The 18,342-nt window shown below is 47.5% G+C and overlaps 1 protein-coding gene and 1 long non-coding RNA gene across 2 annotated transcripts in view; one reads left to right on the top strand and one right to left on the bottom strand.

Moving 5' to 3' along the window:
* LOC146752810 (uncharacterized) overlaps positions 1–14,520 on the bottom strand; it is a 64,044-nt gene extending 49,524 nt beyond the window's left edge. Inside the window, exons 1-2 of the long non-coding RNA XR_014940406.1 lie at positions 14,438–14,520; positions 14,296–14,331 (exon numbers count right to left, since the gene is read on the bottom strand). This is a non-coding gene — a long non-coding RNA (uncharacterized LOC146752810). The remainder of the gene's footprint in view (positions 1–14,295; positions 14,332–14,437) is intronic.
* On the top strand, positions 10,330–12,913 carry LOC146752811 (olfactory receptor 14A16-like). The gene is made up of 2 exons (XM_085531318.1): positions 10,330–10,735; positions 11,785–12,913. The coding sequence occupies exon 2, from the start codon at positions 11,808–11,810 to the stop codon at positions 12,771–12,773; it is 966 nt and encodes a 321-aa protein (XP_085387444.1). The 5' UTR covers positions 10,330–10,735; positions 11,785–11,807; the 3' UTR covers positions 12,774–12,913.
* Positions 14,521–18,342: the final 3,822 nt, after the last annotated feature.

The following is an 18,342-nucleotide window of genomic DNA, read 5'->3' as shown; positions in this document are numbered from 1 at the left end:
CAATGTTCCCTTTAGTAAGCAGGATGTTCTTCCTTTATGTTAACAACACATCCTACTTGTTTATTGGCCCACGTACCTAACTTTTGACTCAGATTAACTGCTTTACTCTGTCAGTTTGCCCTTTTACGAAAGAGAGGCTGAAAGCACAACTTGTGTGACTGTTCACAAAACAACTGATGGATTGAAGAAATACCGGGGAGCCACAGAGCTGTGTTCAAATTTTACAGCGTGTATTAGATTTCTGCCTCCAAACCTTTTTCCTTCCCTCAGAACAGGAAATGGAAAATCCCTGCCTTGGCTCTCCTCTAGCAAAGTACCCTTACAAATATTCTGCAGTGTAGTGGAGCTGTGATCCCCCTGCCCCAGGCAGCAGCTGTGGCAGCACAAGCCCTGCCGGGGGGCTCCTTCCCCCCACACCACATGTCTCCCCGCAGCACCCTGGGCAGCTCCCCAGGCAGGCTGAGTGCTGAGCCTGGCAGGCGGCAGAGTCCCATACCTGGCACACAGCCCCTGGGGCACAGCAGGGACCCTGCTCTTCAGGACAGCCCTGGGCACCCAACTGCAGCCCCGGCTGCACAGCCTGCAGCCATGCTGGGACACGCAGCCCTCAGGGCTGTGCTCTGGTGCTGCCGCACGGAAGCCCTCAGCTGGAGCAGAAAGCTTTTTGTATAGTAAAGAAATATGTAGTGCCTGTGGCCAGATCTCCTATGGGATGGCCCACATACAGATAACCCTCTATTATAAGCAGCTGCATTACCTACTGCAAGAGACTTACCGTGTCGTGATCTGTGTACAATTTTCCAGCAGTGATCTCACAGCCCAATCATACAGTACACATCCTGTAAGCTCACTCCAATTTCTCTCCCCTACTTCAGTCAGCTGCAGGCTGTGCAGTGCACAAGAGCTGCTCCTGGGCACAGCTGTCTCTCTACAGCGCTGCTGTCATGGTTTAAATGAAAAATCCACCTGCGTCTATGACAGGGGGCCGTGGGCCCCACAGGGGCCCTAGGCCAAAAGGAAAAAATTAATTAGGAAAAGAAAACAGCGGCAACGATCTAAGGAGGCACACTTATTTACTAAATACTATATCGAAATACAGGATAGCACAATATAATACAATATAATTGAAAATTGAGCTAACAAATCAAGCAAAATAGGAGAGAGAACGAGGTCCCGGAACTGAGAGGCCTACTGTGAATCCAGGCGAAACGGTGAAGGCTCCCACACACTCCCCTGAACGCCAGAACTCGAAAGACATCAGTCTAGCCTGCGACAGAGTAAATATAGTGTCCAGGTCCCGTGACCTATCTCTCTGCTCGCGTTGATCTCTGGGAGATGTAGTCTTCTTCTGTAAGTTGCAGATTCAGTAAGATTATTCATGCTTTATATGATGTTATGATGTGGAATACTGATAGCAAAATTACAAAATTATTAAACCATGACATTCCACCCCTTATTCTACATCATTACATTCTGCTTATACATACATACACATTCATACGTATAGTTGTGAGTAATCAGCAACCTTATTTTCTCAACAATTTATATTTATTCCATACAGATCTCTAAGTTGAGAACAAAACTCTATAACCTAAACCACTATTATTTATTAATTTTGAGAAAATGGCAAAACTGCCAGAAAAAGGAAAACATGTCAGCGGTGGAGGAGAATGGCAGCGCTAGTAGGGCATCCCCCACATCAAGGTGCACTCATTGTTTCCCAGCCGCCACAGCAGATTTCCATTTGACTTATACTTCTTTCCATGTGTGCTCTACACATGAATGGACATTGCACAATACAGAGTCCAGATAGAAAACTTGCTTACAGAATGCCTAATTAAGGTATATAGAGAAAAAGTGTTTCCTTAAAATTAATCCATTCTATCTTAAGTCCTGTACCTAACTGGACATTCGTCAAAAATTTCTGAAACTCTACCTATATACCTACAAGAAATCATTGGCTGCACTCCCCCAACATCAAATTCCCTTGTGGTACACATTGGACATTCCCATTATTCTCCATCACCCACCAAGTGCACCCAGGTCCCTGGGCAAAGACAGTACCCCGGAGAGGTTTGACCTTTCTGGACGCTGGAAGGACCCAAACTGCTTTTCCCAACACGCTCTTTATGTGTACTACAGGAACCTTATCTCCCTCCACAGTACGTAGGGAGCTGGATTGGTTAGAACCATTACGATTACTAGATCCTCGAGTGTTGACCAACCAAGTGGCTTCTGCTAAATGGTTCTCCCAATATTTATACGTTCCGCCACCCATTGCTTTCAACATAGTTTTCAACAACCCGTTGAATCGTTCAGTCTTACCAGAAGCTGGTGCATGATAGGGAATATGGTAAATCTACTCAATGCCATGTTTTTGGCCCAAGAGGTTACAAGAGAATTTTTAAAATGGGTCCCATTATCTGATTCAGTTCTTTCCAGAGTGCCATGCTGCCACAGGATTTGCTTTTCCAACCCTAATATGGTGTTTCGGGCGGTAGCATGGGGTACTGCGTATGTTTCGAGCCACCCAGTGGTTGCCTCCACCATGGTGAGTACATAACACTTACCATTGCGAGATCGTGGCAAGGTGATATAATTAACCTGCCATGCCTCTCCATATTTATACTTTTGCCATCGCCCTTCCCCCAGAAAGGTATCTTCCTCTTGGCTTGTCTAATTATGGCGCATGTTTCACAGTCATGAATAACCTGAGCAATAGCGTCCATAGTAAAGTCCACCCCTCGGTCTCTGGCCCACTTATATGTTGCATCCCTTCCTTGACGACCTGAAGTCTCATGGGCCCACCGAGCTAGGAATAATTCACCCTTGTTCTGCCAGTCCAAGTCTATTTGAGCCACCTCAATTTTGGCAGCTCGATCAACCTGATGGTTATTTTTATGTTCTTCAGTAGCCTTACTTTTAGGCACATGAGCATCTACATGGCGCACCTTTACAACAATGTTCCTTATTCGGGCAGCAATGTCTTTCCACAGTTCAGCAGCCCAAACAGGTTTACCCCTTCGTTGCCAGTTATCATCTTCCCACTGTTGCAACCAACCCCATAAGGCATTTGCCACCATCCATGAATCAGTACAAAGATGAAGCATTGGCCACCTCTCCCATTCAGCCACATCTAAAGCCAGCTGAACAGCCTTTACCTCTGCAAATTGACTTGATTCTCCTTTACCTTCAGTGGCCTCTGCAACTTGTCGTGTGGGGCTCCACACAGCAGCTTTCCATCTGCGATGCTTCCCTACAATACGACATGATCCGTCTGTGAATATGGCAAATTTCTTTTCATTTTCTGGTAGCTCATTGTTTGGTGGTGCCTCTTTAGCACGTGATACCTCTTCTGTAGGTGGTGTTTCAATTTTTTTTACTCTCAGGCCAGTCCATGATCACTTCTAGAATTCCAGGAAGGCTGAGTTTTCCCATTCGAGCTCGTTGAGTAATTAATGAAATCCACTTACTCCAAGTGGCATCAGTAGCATGATGGGTGGAGGGAACCTGTCCTTTAAACATCCAGTTTATTACTGGCAAGCGAGGTGCTAGAAGAAGCTGAACCTCTGTCCCAACTACTTCAGAAGCAGCCCGAACCCCCTCATACACGGCTAAGATTGCCTTCTCAGTTGGAGTGTAGCGCTCCTCAGACCCTTTATATGATCAACTCCAAATTCCTAGGGGTCAGCCTCGGGTCTCTCCTGAGGCTCTTTGCCACAAACTCCAGGTGGGACCTTTCTCTCCAGCAGCAGTGTAGAGGATGTTCTTCACATCCTGTCCCGTCCGTACTGGCCCCAAGGCCACGGCACGGGCTATCTCTTGTTTTATCTGCTCAAAAGCCTGCTGCTGTTCAGGACCCCATGGGAAATTATTTTTCTTCCGTGTTACCTGATAGAGGGGGCTCACTATGTGGCTGTAGTTTGGGACATGCATTCTCCAAAAGCCCACTACACCCAGAAAAGATTGTGTCTGTTTTGTTGGTGGGCAGAGACATAGCAGTGATTTTGTCAATCACATCTGCTGGGATGTGACGACGTCCATCTTGCCATTTTATACCTAGGAACTGGATTTCCTGGGCAGGCCCCTTCACCTTGCTACACTTAATGGCAAAACCAGCTTGCAAGAGAATTTGGATTATCTGTTTTCCTTTCTTGATAACCTCTGCTGCTGTATGGCCCGACACCACAATGTCATCAATATACTGCAAGTGCTCAGGAGCATCACCCTGTTCCAAGACGGCTTGGATCAACCCATGGCAAATGGTTGGGCTGTGCTTTTACCCTTGAGGTAAACAGTTCCAGGTATACTGAATACCTCTCCAGGTAAAAGCAAACTGTGGCCTACATTTTGCAGCCAATGGGATGGAAAAGAAGGCATTAGCAATGTCGATGGTGGCATACCACCTAGTTTCTTTTGACTCCAATTCATACTGGAGTTCTAGCATGTCTGGTACAGCAGCACTTAATGGAGGTGTGACTTCATTCAGGCCACGGTAATCCACCGTCAGCCTCCATTCCCCACTGGTTTTATGCACTGGCCATATGGGGCTGTTAAAAGGCGAGTGAGTTTTGCTATTCACTCCCTGATTCTTTAATTGGCGAATTAGCTTGTGAATGGGGAGCAATGAGTCCCTATTGGTGCGGTACTGCTGTCTGTGAACCACTCTGGTGGCAATTGGTACCTCTTGGTCTTTTACCTGGAGCAACTCCACAGCAGAAGGATCATCTGACAGACCAGGTAAAGCTGACAGCTGCTTAACACCGTTTGTGTTAACAGCAGCTATCCCAAAGGCCCATCGATACCCCTTGGGATCCTTAAAATATCCCATCCTATGGTAATCGATTCCCAGTATACATGCAGCCTCTGGACCAGTCACAATTGGTTGTCTCTGCCAGTTTTTACCAGTGAGGCTTATTTCTGCCTCCAACATAGTCAATTCTTGGGAACCCCCAGTCACTCCATGGATATATATTGGTTGTGTCCCTTGGTGACTTGAGGGCATTAGGGTGCATTGTGCACCAGTGTCCACCAAGGCTTTATATTTCTGTGGTTGAGATGTGCCAGGCCACTTAATCTACACAGTCCAATATACTCTATTGTCCCTTTCCCCCCCCTGGCTGGGGGCAGGGCCCCTCTATTGTTTACCTCGGTGGCTTGCAGCAACTGGAACTCTCCCCTTCTTGGAAGAGTTCACCTTGGTGGTTGTTTCACATTGTAATTCTTTCACTCATGCCTGATGTGCAGAAGTGGATGAATTACACCACTTCTTCATGTCCTCCCCATGACTACAGAGGAAAAACAACAAGGCAAGACGTGTAGTCTTATCGTTGTCATTTGCTTGAATACGAGGTGTCTTATCATTGTCATTTGCTTGAATACGAGGACGTCTCTTTTTTATGGTTGAGATTTTCGATGATACAGGTCGAGAGGAACTCATGTTGTTTAGCTTTCTCAATAGGCGATCGTGGAAATCCTTGTCTCCATCATCTTGTACCACCGTGAATTCATCTACATCAGGCACATTAGCCAATTTGTCAATAATATCACTTTGTGTTCCCTCCATTTTTTTTAATCTTTCCACTATTTTGACAATGGCTGAAGTATACAGATTAACTTCTGTAGCGCCTATAAATAATTCAAGTTCCTGAAGCCTGCCAATTAGTTCATTCACAAAGGGTTTCCTGTCCCCTTTGCCATATACTAATGCAAGTGTACTGGCATGCTTTTCTGGAGCTGCTTTTGTAAAGTCACGCCACATTTGTCGTGGAACGCGGACTGCTTCAGGATCATGTAATTCGTTTGGATCATTACGATTGAACTGGGGGCTGTATAGCATTTCCACCAGAGCATTTTCTCTTAAAAATTGGATACCTTTCTCTATATCAGTCCATTTCTTTCTCTCAGGCTCCAAGTCCCGTTTAAAGGGGAATCTATCTCTTACCGCTATCAACATCTGCTTCCAGAGGGTGTAGGACGGATTTTGGCTTGTGCCAATACCTCTGTCCACACGTGAGTCCTTGGAAATGCTACCCAGTTGGCGAGCTTCACTGCCATCGAGCCACGCACTGTTGGCACCATTGTCCCAGCAGCGAAGTAATCAAGTGACCATATGTTCTTTTGGCTGACGTGTATAATCCTTTCTTAGATCTCGAATTTCACTCATTTTAAAAGATCGATCAATAATGGTTGTAATACTTTGCTCATCTTTTGCTCTATCAAGAGTCCCGGGTGTTGATGGTGGCAGCTGTGTCAGTGAGGCTGCCCCATCTCTAAGTTTGGACTCGAGAAACTCTCGTAAAGAAAATCTGGCTTTTGGCTCCTCTTCTGACTCTGACCCTGACCCTGACGCTTGTGTTATTTCCTCCAGGTAACCCTCCTTCTTTTTCCTCTCTCCAAACTTCCTCTGCTCCTCTAACTTCTTATGCTCCTCTAACATCTTCTTGTACCCCTCTAACATCCTCTGCTCCTCCAACTTCCTCTGGTCTTCTGACTCCCCCTGCTCTCCTGAGTCCCCCTGCTCTCCTGAGTCCTGCTCTACTAACTCCCTCCGCTCTTCCAACTCCTTCTGCATTTTCTCTAACTGAGTTGAAACTCGTTTTGTCTTTCGCCCTCTTACAGGGGCAACCAACATTGTATTTGGTGTCCCTGATAGTTGGTCCAATTGGACTACGTGTGTCCCCGGTGGCTGGTCAGATTGAACTACATGTGCCCCCGGTGGCTGGTCAAATTGGACTACATGCGCCACCAGTGGCTGGCCAAATTGAACTACATGTGCTTCCAATGGCTGGTCAAATTGGACTACACGTGCCCCTGGTAGTTGGTTACATACATTCAGCTCACCCCGGATGGCACATAGCTGGTCTCGGAGAGCGTTCCGCTTGAACTGGACGGCACCGAGCTCAGTCTGGAGGCTGTTGTAGTTGGACTGGAGAGTGTTGTACGCGAACCGGAGGACGTTATGCTCGGCCTGGAGGGCAGTGTGCTCAGTCTGGAGAGTGTCATGGTCGGTCCGGAGGGCATTGTGCTCAGTCTGGAGAGTGTTGTACCCGGTTCGGAGGGCATTGTGCTCAGTCTGGAGAGTGTTGAGCTCAGTCCGGAGGGCATTGTGCTCAGTCTGAAGAGCGTTATGCTCGGACCGGAGGGCATTATGCTCGGACTGAAGAGTGTTGTGCTCGGTCTGGAGGGTGTCACAATTGGGTTGAAGGGCATCGTGCTTAGGTTGGAGGGTGCCGTGCTCAGACTGGAGGGCATCATACTTGGCCTGAAGAGTGTTGTACCCGGACTGGAGAGCACTGTGCTCAGTCTGGAGAGTGTTGTGCTTGGTCCGGAGGGCATTGCGCTCAGTCTGGAGAGTGTTGTACTCAGACTGGAGGGCATTGTGCTCAGTCTGGAGGGCATTGTGCTCGGTCCGGAGGGCATTGTGCTCAGTCTGGAGAGTGTTGTACCCGGTTCGGAGGGCATTGTGCTCAGTCTGGAGAGTGTTGAGCTCAGTCTGGAGAGTGTTGAGCTCAGTCCGGAGGGCATTGTGCTCAGTCTGAAGAGCGTTATGCTCGGACCGGAGGGCATTATGCTCGGACTGAAGAGTGTTGTGCTCGGTCTGGAGGGTGTCACAATTGGGTTGAAGGGCATCGTGCTTAGGTTGGAGGGTGCCGCGCTCAGACTGGAGGGCATCATACTTGGCCTGAAGAGTGTTGTACCCGGACTGGAGAGCACTGTGCTCAGTCTGGAGAGTGTTGTACTCGGTCCGGAGGGCATTGCGCTCAGTCTGGAGAGTGTTGTACTCAGACTGGAGGGCATTGTGCTCAGTCTGGAGGGCATTGTGCTCGGTCCGGAGGGCATTGTGCTCAGTCTGGTGAGTACTGTGCTCGGACCGGAGGGCATCGTGCTCAGTCTAGAGAGTGTTGTGCTCGGTCTGGAGGGCATCGCAGTTGGGTTGGAAGGCGTCGTTCTTGGCCTGGAGGGTGCCGCACTCAGACTTGAGGGCGTCATACTTGGACTGGAGAGTGTTGTGCTCGGTCCGGAGGGCATTGCGCTCAGTCTGGAGAGTGTTGTACTCGGACCGGAGGGCATTGTGCTCAGTCTGGAGAGCATTGTGCTCAGACTGGAGAGTGTTGTACTCAGACCGGAGGGTGTTGTGCTCGGACCGGAGGGCATCGTGCTCAGTCTGGAGAGTGTTGTGCTCGGTCCGGAGGGCATTATGTTCGGACTGAAGAGTGTTGTGCTCAGACTGGAGGGTGTTGCACTTGGGTTGGAAGGCATCGTGCTTGGGCTGGAGAGTGCTGCACTCAGACTGGACAGCGTCGTACTTGGATGGAGAATGTTGTAGCTGGACCAGAGGGCGTTGTTCTCTGACCGGAGGATGTTACACTCAGACCGAAGGGCGCTGTGCTCTGACCAGAGGGCGTTATGCTCGGACTGGAGAGTGTCGAGTTTGGATTGGATACTCTCATTCTCGGCCCTGAGACTCTCTCTCTCAACCTCAAAATCTTCCCTCTCAGGAATGGTATTGAATAAGGCCCGATAAGCATTAGCTAGGCCCCAAGTCATTTGTGCCTCCTTAGATCTGCCTGAGCCACAACATTCCTGTCTCAAATATGCGGTCAAACTCTCAGGATTCTTTAAGTGTTCAGGAGTAAAGCTCCATGACACTAAAGATGTTCTAAAAGTCTCTCCAAAGTCTCTCCACACTCCCTGCCACTCAGTATTCTCTGATTCTAGGGAAGACTTCCTCCTAATGTTATAAATCCAGATACTGAGTGAGATCACTACAATAACCAACAGTAAATTCAGGGAGATTAATACGACTGACAGTGTGGTCCACTGGGACAACTGGTCATTCGAAGACTGCTTAAAGGATGCAAAGAAAAAAGGAAGAGCACGCTCAAAAACCACCATTTCCGTACTATTGATTGCATTAGTTGCATTAATAGCTCCCTCTGGAGCTGCATGCAAATACCAAGTAAGCATTGCTAACCATGCTTTCAATCTATTATACATTCCTATAACTTCATAGGAAAAAAGGGTTAGCTTAAACATGGTCCAGTATGTTTGGAGCATCGTAAAAGTGGAACTAATGAAATGCAGTACCTTATAAAGCAAACTTAGGAAAGGGAGCATTTTTCTTTATTTTTCTTCAATAGAGGGGAAAAAAGTAAAAGAAAACAAAGCTCAGCAGTGTTTATAAAATATACTGGAGTATTGGCAGTCCACCTGGACTTTCAAGGTCAAGTTCACAGGTGCAGAACCGCAAACACGAGATAGCTCCTTAACAGGGAAAAAAAACCTCATAGCTCTGTTAAAAGCTAAAAGAGCAACAGAAGAAAACACAGAAAAACAGCAACTCAGTATGCCCGCATTCTCCACCAAAATCTGTCACGGTTTGAACTAAAAATCCACCTGCGTCCGTGACAGGGGCCGTGGGCCCCACAGGGGCCCTAGGCCAAAAGGAAAAAGTTAATTAGGAAAAGAAAACAGCGGCAACGATCTAAGGAGGCACACTTATTTACTAAATACTATATCGAAATACAGGATAACACAATATAATACAATATAATTGAAAATTGAGCTAACGAATCAAGCAAAATAGGAGAGAGAATGAGTCCTGTAACCGAGAGGCCTACTGTGAATCTAGGCGAAACGGCTGAAGGCTCCCACACACTCCCCTGAATGCCAGAACTCGAAAGACGTCAGTCTAGTCTGCAACAGAGTTAATATAGAGTCCAGGTCCCGTGACCTATCGTGTTGCTCTCTGGGAGATGTAGTCTTCTTCTGTAAGTTGCAGATTCAGTAAAATTATTCATGCTTTATATGATGTTATGAGGTGGAATACTGATAGTAAAATTACAAAATTATTAAACCATGACACTGAGGTTATGGTTATGTCCATTTATGTGTGTTAGCGTTGTATTGCCTTCTGCTCCAGAATATGCAGCAGGTGGAGAACAGAGAAAGATCTGGCTCTTCTTTTGTGAGCTCACGCATTCAGTCAGCTGTGTAATTCTGCATGCTCCCTGGAGATGGGTGACAAAGGCACTTTGCCGTGCCCTAAACATTGGGATCTGCTGTCATTAGAATGGCCAACAATAGGTCTTTCCCCTTTCAGATCCTCAGCTGATGCCCAGGATGGAGGTGTCTATCTCAGGGATTTCCCACACAGTTTACAAACACTGACACACATCCAGGAGCAGCCCAGGCACCTTGGGCATCACCCAGTGTCTGTGTGTAAGCAGCTGCCTCCCAGCTGAAGGACCGAGGACTCAGAGCAGGAGCTCACATGCAGGAATCTCCTTGTGCACATCTGAGCAGAAATAGAGGAATCCCATCTCCTGTGGGTCCGTGGGGAACTGAATTCCATTTCAGCCCCAGGTATCTGTAATTAGTCACTTATCACTGGATGGTTAATTCATCAAATTTCAAAGCACAGTCATTAATGCCGTTGTCTTTCAGGAGCTGTTGGCCTTGAAGACCCAGGGACGTGTCAGGGGACATGAATGGGAAGGATAAAAATGACATCATCTGCTACCAAGCTGGGCTGGGCTCCTGGGACACAGAGAGCTCATAAAAGTGGGCAGAGCTGCAGAGAGACAGCTGTGCCCAGGAGCAGCTCTTGTGCACAGCACAGCCTGCAGGTGACAGAAGCAGAGGAGAGAAATTGGAGTGAGCTTACAGGATGTGTACTGTGTGATTGAGCTGTGAGATCACTGCTGGAACATTGTACACAGATCATGCCACAGTAAGTCTCTTGCAGTAGGTAATGAAGCTGCTTTTAATAGAGGGTTATATTAATGTGGGACATCCCATAGAAGACATGGCTGCAAGATCTGCATGTTTCTTTATTGTGGATAAAGACTTCTGCTTTAAAAGAGGGCTTCTGTGCTTCAGCGTCAGAACACAGCCCTGAGGGCTGCGTGTCCCAGCATGGCTGCAGGCTGTGCAGCCAGGGCTGCAGGCAAGTGCCCAGGGCTGTCCTGAAGAGCAGGGTCCCTGCTGTGCCTCAGGGGCTGTGTGCCAGGTATGGGACTCCGCCGCCTGCCAGGCTCAGCACTCAGCCTGCCTGGGGAGGTGCCCAGGGTGCTGCGGGGAGACGTGTGGTGTGGGGGGAAGGAGCCCCCCGGCAGGGCGTGTGCTGCCACAGCTGCTGCCTGGGGCAGGGGGATCACAGCTCCACTGCACAGCAGAATGTTTGTAAGGGTTCTCAGCAAGAGCAGAGTCAAGGCAGGGATTTTCCATGTCCTGTTCCTAGGGAAGGAAAAAGGATTGGAGGCAGGAATCTAATATGGGCTGTAAAATTTAAAACACAGTTCTGAGACTCCCCGGAATTTCTTCAGTCCATCAGTTGTTTTGTGAACAGTCACACAAGTTGTGCTTTCAGCCTCTCTTTCCTAAAAGAATACAGTCACATTCAGTTCTTGTGTTTTTCTGCAGACATTAATAGTTCACTTATATTGCAAAAAGGCTGACTTCTCTATGAGAAGTTGTAGTGCACAGAGATAGGGGCTGGAGTCCTGAAAAGCAGTTGGGCTAAACAGGAAAATATCCAGGAGGCTTTGATATGATTAGGAAAGGAGAAGCAAGTTAGAGCTCCCTCAACTTCTGCTACTTAAGGGATGGCGAAGCTCATGAAAATAACTTCAAATTCTGGAGTTAAATGAACATTTTGCAAAGGGAAAGAAAATCTTTTACAATACAGCAGAAAGCAGAAAGGACAACATCTATAGTATAGCAGAAGGAGTGTCTCTGAGAATGGTCTGGACTTGTCATTATCTTCTGCACTCTGAACAGGACTCCAAGCCCAGGAACAGCACATGCCCAACAGCAGTTCCATCAGCGAGTTCCTCCTGCTGCCGTTGGCAGACACACGGCACCTGCAGCTCCTGAACTTCTGGCTCTTCCTGGGCATCTACCTGGCTGCCCTCCTGTGCAACGGCCTCATCAGCACAGCCATACTCTGCGACCACTGCCTGCACACCCCCATGTACTTCTTCCTCCTCAACCTGGCCCTCCTCGACCTGGGCTTCATCTCCACCACTCTCCCCAAAGCCATGGCCAACGCCCTCTGGGACACCAGGGCCATCTCCTACGCAGGATGTGCTGCACAGCTCTTTTTCTTCCTCTTCTTCCTCTCAGCGGAGTATTACCTTCTCACCATCATGTCCTATGACCGCTACATTGCCATCTGCAAGCCCCTGCACTACGGGACCTTGATGGACAGCAGAGCTTGTGCCACTATGGCAGCAGCTGCCTGGGGCACTGGGGTTCTCAATTCCCTGCTGCACACTGCCAGTACATTTTCACTGCCTCTCTGCCATGGGAATGTTGTGAATCAGTTTTTCTGTGAAATCCCCCAGATCCTCAAGCTCTCCTGCTCAGAATCAAATCTCAGGGAAGATGTGTTTCTCATTTTTAGTGTAAGTTTAGCCTTTGGGTGCTTTGTTTTCATAGTGGTGTCGTATGTGCAGATCTTCCTTGCTGTGCAGATGATGCCCTCTGAGCAGGGACGGCACAAAGCCTTCTCCACGTGCCTCCCTCACCTGGCCGTGGTCTCCCTATTTGTCAGCACTGTCATTTATGCCTACATGAAGCCCCCCTCCTTCTCCTCCCCACTTCTGGATCTGACAGTGGCACTTCTGTACTCACTGGTGCCTCCAACACTGAACCCTATTATCTACAGCATGAGGAACAGGGAGATCAAGCAGGCTCTCAGGAAGTTATTGCAATACGCACTTTCAGCTTTCATAAACTGCACATCTTCATCACACAATTCACTGTGATGTTTCTTTATGTTTTATTCTTGTTTGTATTTTTGATTTTGTTTAATACTCTAATCTGTAAATATGTTGCTATTTATTTCACTACTTCTTTCCTACATACTTTCCACTTTCTTACACCAAGAGCTTGTGTAAACATTGAACCAGAATGCCTGAATAGGTTAAGAAATAAATAAAAAGCTTTAAAAATAGACTTTTCCTTAGCTCTTCTCTCTTCCTACCTTGTCTGGGTCTGGGGGAGGTACAGACACGGACAGCAGCACAATGTGCTCTTTTCATTCTGGCTTCATTTACACTGCCACAGTGCTCTCAGGTCCTCGCATCTGTGCAGGCCTGAAGGTCTTGTGTGTCTGACAACAGTCCTGTTGCCTCTACAGCAGCACTCCGGGACAGCAGTCAGTAGCCAGCAATATGAATGGCTGTGTCAGGGCTGGTTTTCCTTGCTGGCACTGTCATTGAGTTATCTAGGTTAGTCTATGTCCATGACAGAGGGGGCAGTAGACCCGTGGTCCGCCTGGCCCCAAACAAATGGGAAGGGAAAAGGGAAAGGGGTAGGGAAGTGGGAGCTCGGCTCTAGGAAACAAACATAGCAGCGGCAAAGACCTAAGGAGGAAAACTTGTTTTACTAGCTGTGATATGTGGAATACCAATAGGAAAAATTACAAGACCATGACATTCCACCCTTAATTGTATATCACTATATCATACTTAGAAAACATATCTGTGTACAAATAAACAATAAATAAAATGCATTACACACACAAGTCTGTATACATATATAGTCATGGAATTACTGTCTTCAATCCCCCAACATCACATTCCCTTGTAGTACACATTGAACATCCCCACCTTTCTGCATCACCCACCAAGTGCACCCTGGGCAAAAATGGTTCCAAGGAGAGGTTTGCACTTTCCAGAGGCTGGAAGGACCCAAACAGCTTTTCCCAACATGTTCTTTTCATGCACTGCAGGGACCTTATCTCCCTCTACATTATGTAGGGAGCTGGATTGTGTAGCACCATCTCTACTGACAGATCCACTTGTGTTAACTAGCCATGTTCTTAATTCTTAAATGTTCAACCTCCCATTGCTTTCAACACTTTTTTTAACAACCCTTTGAAGCATTCAGTCTTACCAGAGGCTGGTGTATGATAGGGGATATGATAAATCCACTCAATGCCATGGTCATGCCCCCAACTTCAGGGTTGCCAAGGTCTTTGTGCGCCTCTCCAATGGAGGAGCCCAGTGTTGTGTTTGGGTATAGGGACGGGGTAGGGGTAGGGTGGCCCAAAGGAGGGGAATAGGGGTGCCAAGAGTCTTGGGGGTGCTAATCAGGGAGGAACAGAGAATGGGGGAAAATGAAACACAAGGGATTGGGGACCGAAACAGATGTGAGAATTGGGTTGCCAAAGAAAGGAGAAAAAAGGGGATGCCTCTGCCAGGCAGGGACAGACCCCACCTACTCCTGCAGAGCTGCCTGAGGGCCACCCTTGAGCACAATCAGCATGGCTGCCTGGACACTCACCACAGCAACATCCGAGTCCGGCAATTGCACAAGTGGCTGTGGGGAGAGGAGTAGGAGAGAGCGTGAGAGAGATGCTCGCATCGGGGATCCCCAATGGCCAATCACCTCCAGCCCCAGCCCACATCCCCCACGGATGCTTCACCTGAGCTTCCACTGTGCAGCACAGGGCAGCGAGGACCATCACGAGGCTGAGCACAGCTGCCTTCATCTTCCTCTGTGCTCTGGGAGCTGGGTGAGGCTGCAGGAGGCAAGGTCTGCATTTATCCTCCAGAGCCCCTCCCACTCCCCAGATGCCCCTGGGCTTGGCAGACTCCCATGACATGGACTGAGCCCTGGCATGCAGCCATCCATTGCCCTGGCCAAGGGAAACAGGAGGAAGCCAGGGATCAGAGGAAGAACACTGAGTGCTGGGATCCCAATGGCATTGAGCCCAAAGCCCCCAGGTCCCAGCATTCAGCACACATGGACTTTTTGTCCTCCAGGACCACCCAGAGATGACACTGTCCCCATATCAAGGCTTTGTCCAAGGACTCATCACTGAGTCCTGTCCAGTCCTGTGAGGCTGCACAGTGTGATGCTGATCCTTTGGGGAACTGTGGCACAGCATTTGGGGACACTGGGAGGTAAAAGACTAATAGGGACATGGGCAGTGATGAAATTATAGAGATACTTCGAAGACAAGGGGTCACAGGGATATGGGGACATGAAGATACGGGAACATCATGGGGATATGAGTATATCATGGTAGTACGGAGACATCATGGAGATATGGGGAAATGGGGACATGCGGCCAAATTGGAGATGCTTGCTGACAGGGACCTGGAAGTTTGTAGATGGGGCCATCAAGGCCAGGCTGGACATGCTGATAAATGTCTTAGAACTACAAACAACTCAAGGATTCTAAAAGGAAACACGATATGCCAATTTGAAGTGCTTCATCTGACAGAACAGCCAGCTGGTCACAGCTTTCAGGGGGCATTTGCCATAAACAGGAGAGCTGCTGTAGGTCAGCTCTGAGAACAACACTTGAATGTTTACTTTGGAAATTGCCCGGGGAGCAGCCAGCTGGAAGAGTTTCCTTTTCCTGACCTCCTCATATCAGTCATCTCATTAGGGGCAGCTTTCTGCCTAACAGCCTATGCTCCAGAATGGCTCCTGTAGGTGCTGGGTAACTTTTATCAGACCTTTGTGCAGGACTCCTCTGCCACAGACCATCCTGGAGGCAGCGACCAACTCTGTGTACAAAATGGAAGAAGCCCTGAAGGAAGCTTGGACACTTCTGACCTCATAACTCATATCCAAGAACTTGTCCTGTTCAGAGTCACACAGGGAATGAGTAAGTGGGAACCTGACAATCATCGTGCAAACCAGCTGCAGCTGCTGGCCTCTCAGAGGCACTGACAGATGTGAGCCTGAAAGCACAGACCCCAGCCAGGAGCCCAGGGATGGCCAGTCAACTGTTGCAAGCTGAAGTCAGCTCACAGTTTGTGTCACGGTTTGAACGAAAAATCCACTTGCACCCGTGACAGGGGGCCGTGGGCCCCGCGGGGGCCCTAGGCCAAAAGGAAAAAAAGTTAATTAGGAAAAGAAAACAGCGGCAACGATCTAAGGAGGCACACTTATTTACTAAATACTATATCGAAATACAGGATAATAAAATATAATATAATATAATTGAAAATTGAGCTAACGAATCAGACAAAATATGAGAGAGAATGAGTCCCGTAACCGAGAGGCCTACTGTGAATCTAGGCGAACGGCTGAAGGCTCCCACACACTCCCCTGAACGCCAGAACTCGAAAGACAGAGATCAGTCTAGTCTGCGACCGAGTTAATATAGAGTCCAGGTCCCGTGACCTATCGTGTTGTTCTCTGGGAGATGTAGTTTTCTTCTGTAAGTAGCAGATTCAGTAAAATTATTCATGCTTTATATGATGTTATGATGTGGAATACTGATAGCAAAATTACAAAATTATTAAACCATGACAGTTTGACAATCAGCCATGGGCTTCCTGCTGGACTGTGTGTTTCTGAGAACATCCAACCCCAACAGCTTTAGAAATGTCTCACAAGAAGGAGGAAAGACAGAGTGACTGCACATCCTTTATTCTGTTAAGGTTCACAGAGAGTCTAGTTCATTATGTACAGTGCGTCTGCGCTACACTACAGAGTTACAAGCTGAAGAAGAATTGGTCTGTGTAATGATATTTTAGTGAAAAACATTACAATATTAAAAAAAATAATAATGAGATTTAATACATTTCAGTTATAAAAACTGAACAAAACAAAACAACACGAGCATGCATCAGTAAAACCTGCATTACATACCATGAATTCCAAAAGATAGGCAGCTCAGTGTTTTTGAAACACATTTGATCATCACTTTTTTCACTGCATCCTTGACTTCCTGGTTTCTCATGCTGTAGATGAGGGGGTTCACTGCTGGAGGTACCACGGAGTACAGAACTGCCACCATCAGGTCCATAGAGGGGGAGGAGATGGAGGGAGGCTTCAGGTGGGCAAAAAAGGCAGTACTGAGTATTAGGGAAACCACAACCAGGTGAGGGAGGCACGTGGAGAAGGCTTTGTGCCGTCCATGCTCAGAGGGTATCCTCATCACGGCAAGGATGATCTGTACATAGGACACAACTATGAAAACAAAGCACCCAAGGACTAAACAGACAATAAAAATGATAAGCGCAACTTCCCTGAGGTAGGAGGCTGAGCAGGAGAGCTTGAGGATCTGGGGGATTTCACAGAAAAACTGGTTCAAAATATTCCCATGGCAGAGAGGCAGTGAAAACATACTGGCAGTGTGCAGTAGGGAATTGAGAGCCCCAGCGCCCCAGGCAGCTGCTGCCATAGTGGCACAAGCTCTGCTGTCCATCAAGGTTCTGTAGTGCAGGGGCTTGCAGATGGCAACGTAGCGGTCATAGGACATGATGGTGAGAAGGGAATACTCCACTGAGAGGAAGAAGAAAATGAAAAAGACCTGTGCAGCACATCCTGCGTAGGAGATGGCCCTGTTGTCCCAGAGGGTGTTGGCCATGGGGAGATGCAGCCCAGGTCGAGGAGGGCCAGGTTGAGGAGGAAGAAGTACATGGGGGTGTGCAATTTGTAACATACAAAGAGTCAGTTATTATATTAAGCTTTTGGTCTGAAAAAATTTGGAAAGCTCGAGCTACTGCAGCGAGTTCTACAACTTGAGGTGATCCGTCAACAACATGTACGTCTGACTACCATTGTGTAGCAGTCTCACGCCAGAGAATCACTGCTTGGTGTGTCTTGCCAGAGCCATCTGTAAATACAGTAACAGCATTAGGTATTGGAACATGTGAAAGTAAAGTATTAGTAGCAATGGGGATATCAGCCAAATTATGTAGTAACTGATGTTTGGGAGGATGAGTGGACAATTGTCCGGTATAGTCTGCCATAGCAGCCTGAAAAGCAAGTGACTGCGCAAGCACCCAATCTAAATCTTTTTTAGTAGCGGGTACATATATGCAATCAGGGTCAAGAGCTCGTAGAATTTGTAGACGATGTCGACCTCGTTGTATTAGCATAGCAAACATTTCCACTCATGATGTAATAGTTTTTGAAAATGTATGAGGTAAAAATACCCATTCAAGAATAATGAGAGGATCCTTTCTTGAGGTATCCCATTGACATAACAAGCTATATGGCCGATAGAAGTTGGATATTATTATGAGATGTACTGGAAGTGATAAACAAACACGATGGCTATATCGATTTTGCACTGATGTTATTACAGAGTCTAAGCATTGTTGTGCTTCTGGTGTTAATTGTCTTTTAGAAGTTAGATCTGGGTCTCCTTTCAGTAGTTTGAATAAAGGATGCAGCTCTTGAGTAGTAATTCCCAAAAGTGGCTGCAACCAATTAATGGTTCCTAATAACTTTTGCAGATCGTTTAATGTCCGTATGTGAGGTACTGTTTTGAGGATTTGTGGCTGGATAGCGTTTTTTTGGATGCAATTTTCCATCCTAAATATTTCCATGGAAAACTAAGTTGCACTTTTTCTTCTGCTA

The sequence above is a fragment of the Coturnix japonica genome, unplaced genomic scaffold (genome assembly GCF_054131305.1).
Source record: "Coturnix japonica strain WE unplaced genomic scaffold, WE-NBRP24 Scf041, whole genome shotgun sequence".
NCBI classification, from domain to species: Eukaryota; Metazoa; Chordata; class Aves; order Galliformes; family Phasianidae; genus Coturnix; species Coturnix japonica.
This window is presented reverse-complemented; position numbering and strand designations above follow the sequence as displayed.

Bases quoted from the DNA above. Each gene is read 5' to 3' on its own strand.
- LOC146752811 (XM_085531318.1), top strand. From the start codon at position 11,808: ATGCCCAACAGCAGTTCCATCAGCGAGTTCCTCCTGCTGCCGTTGGCA.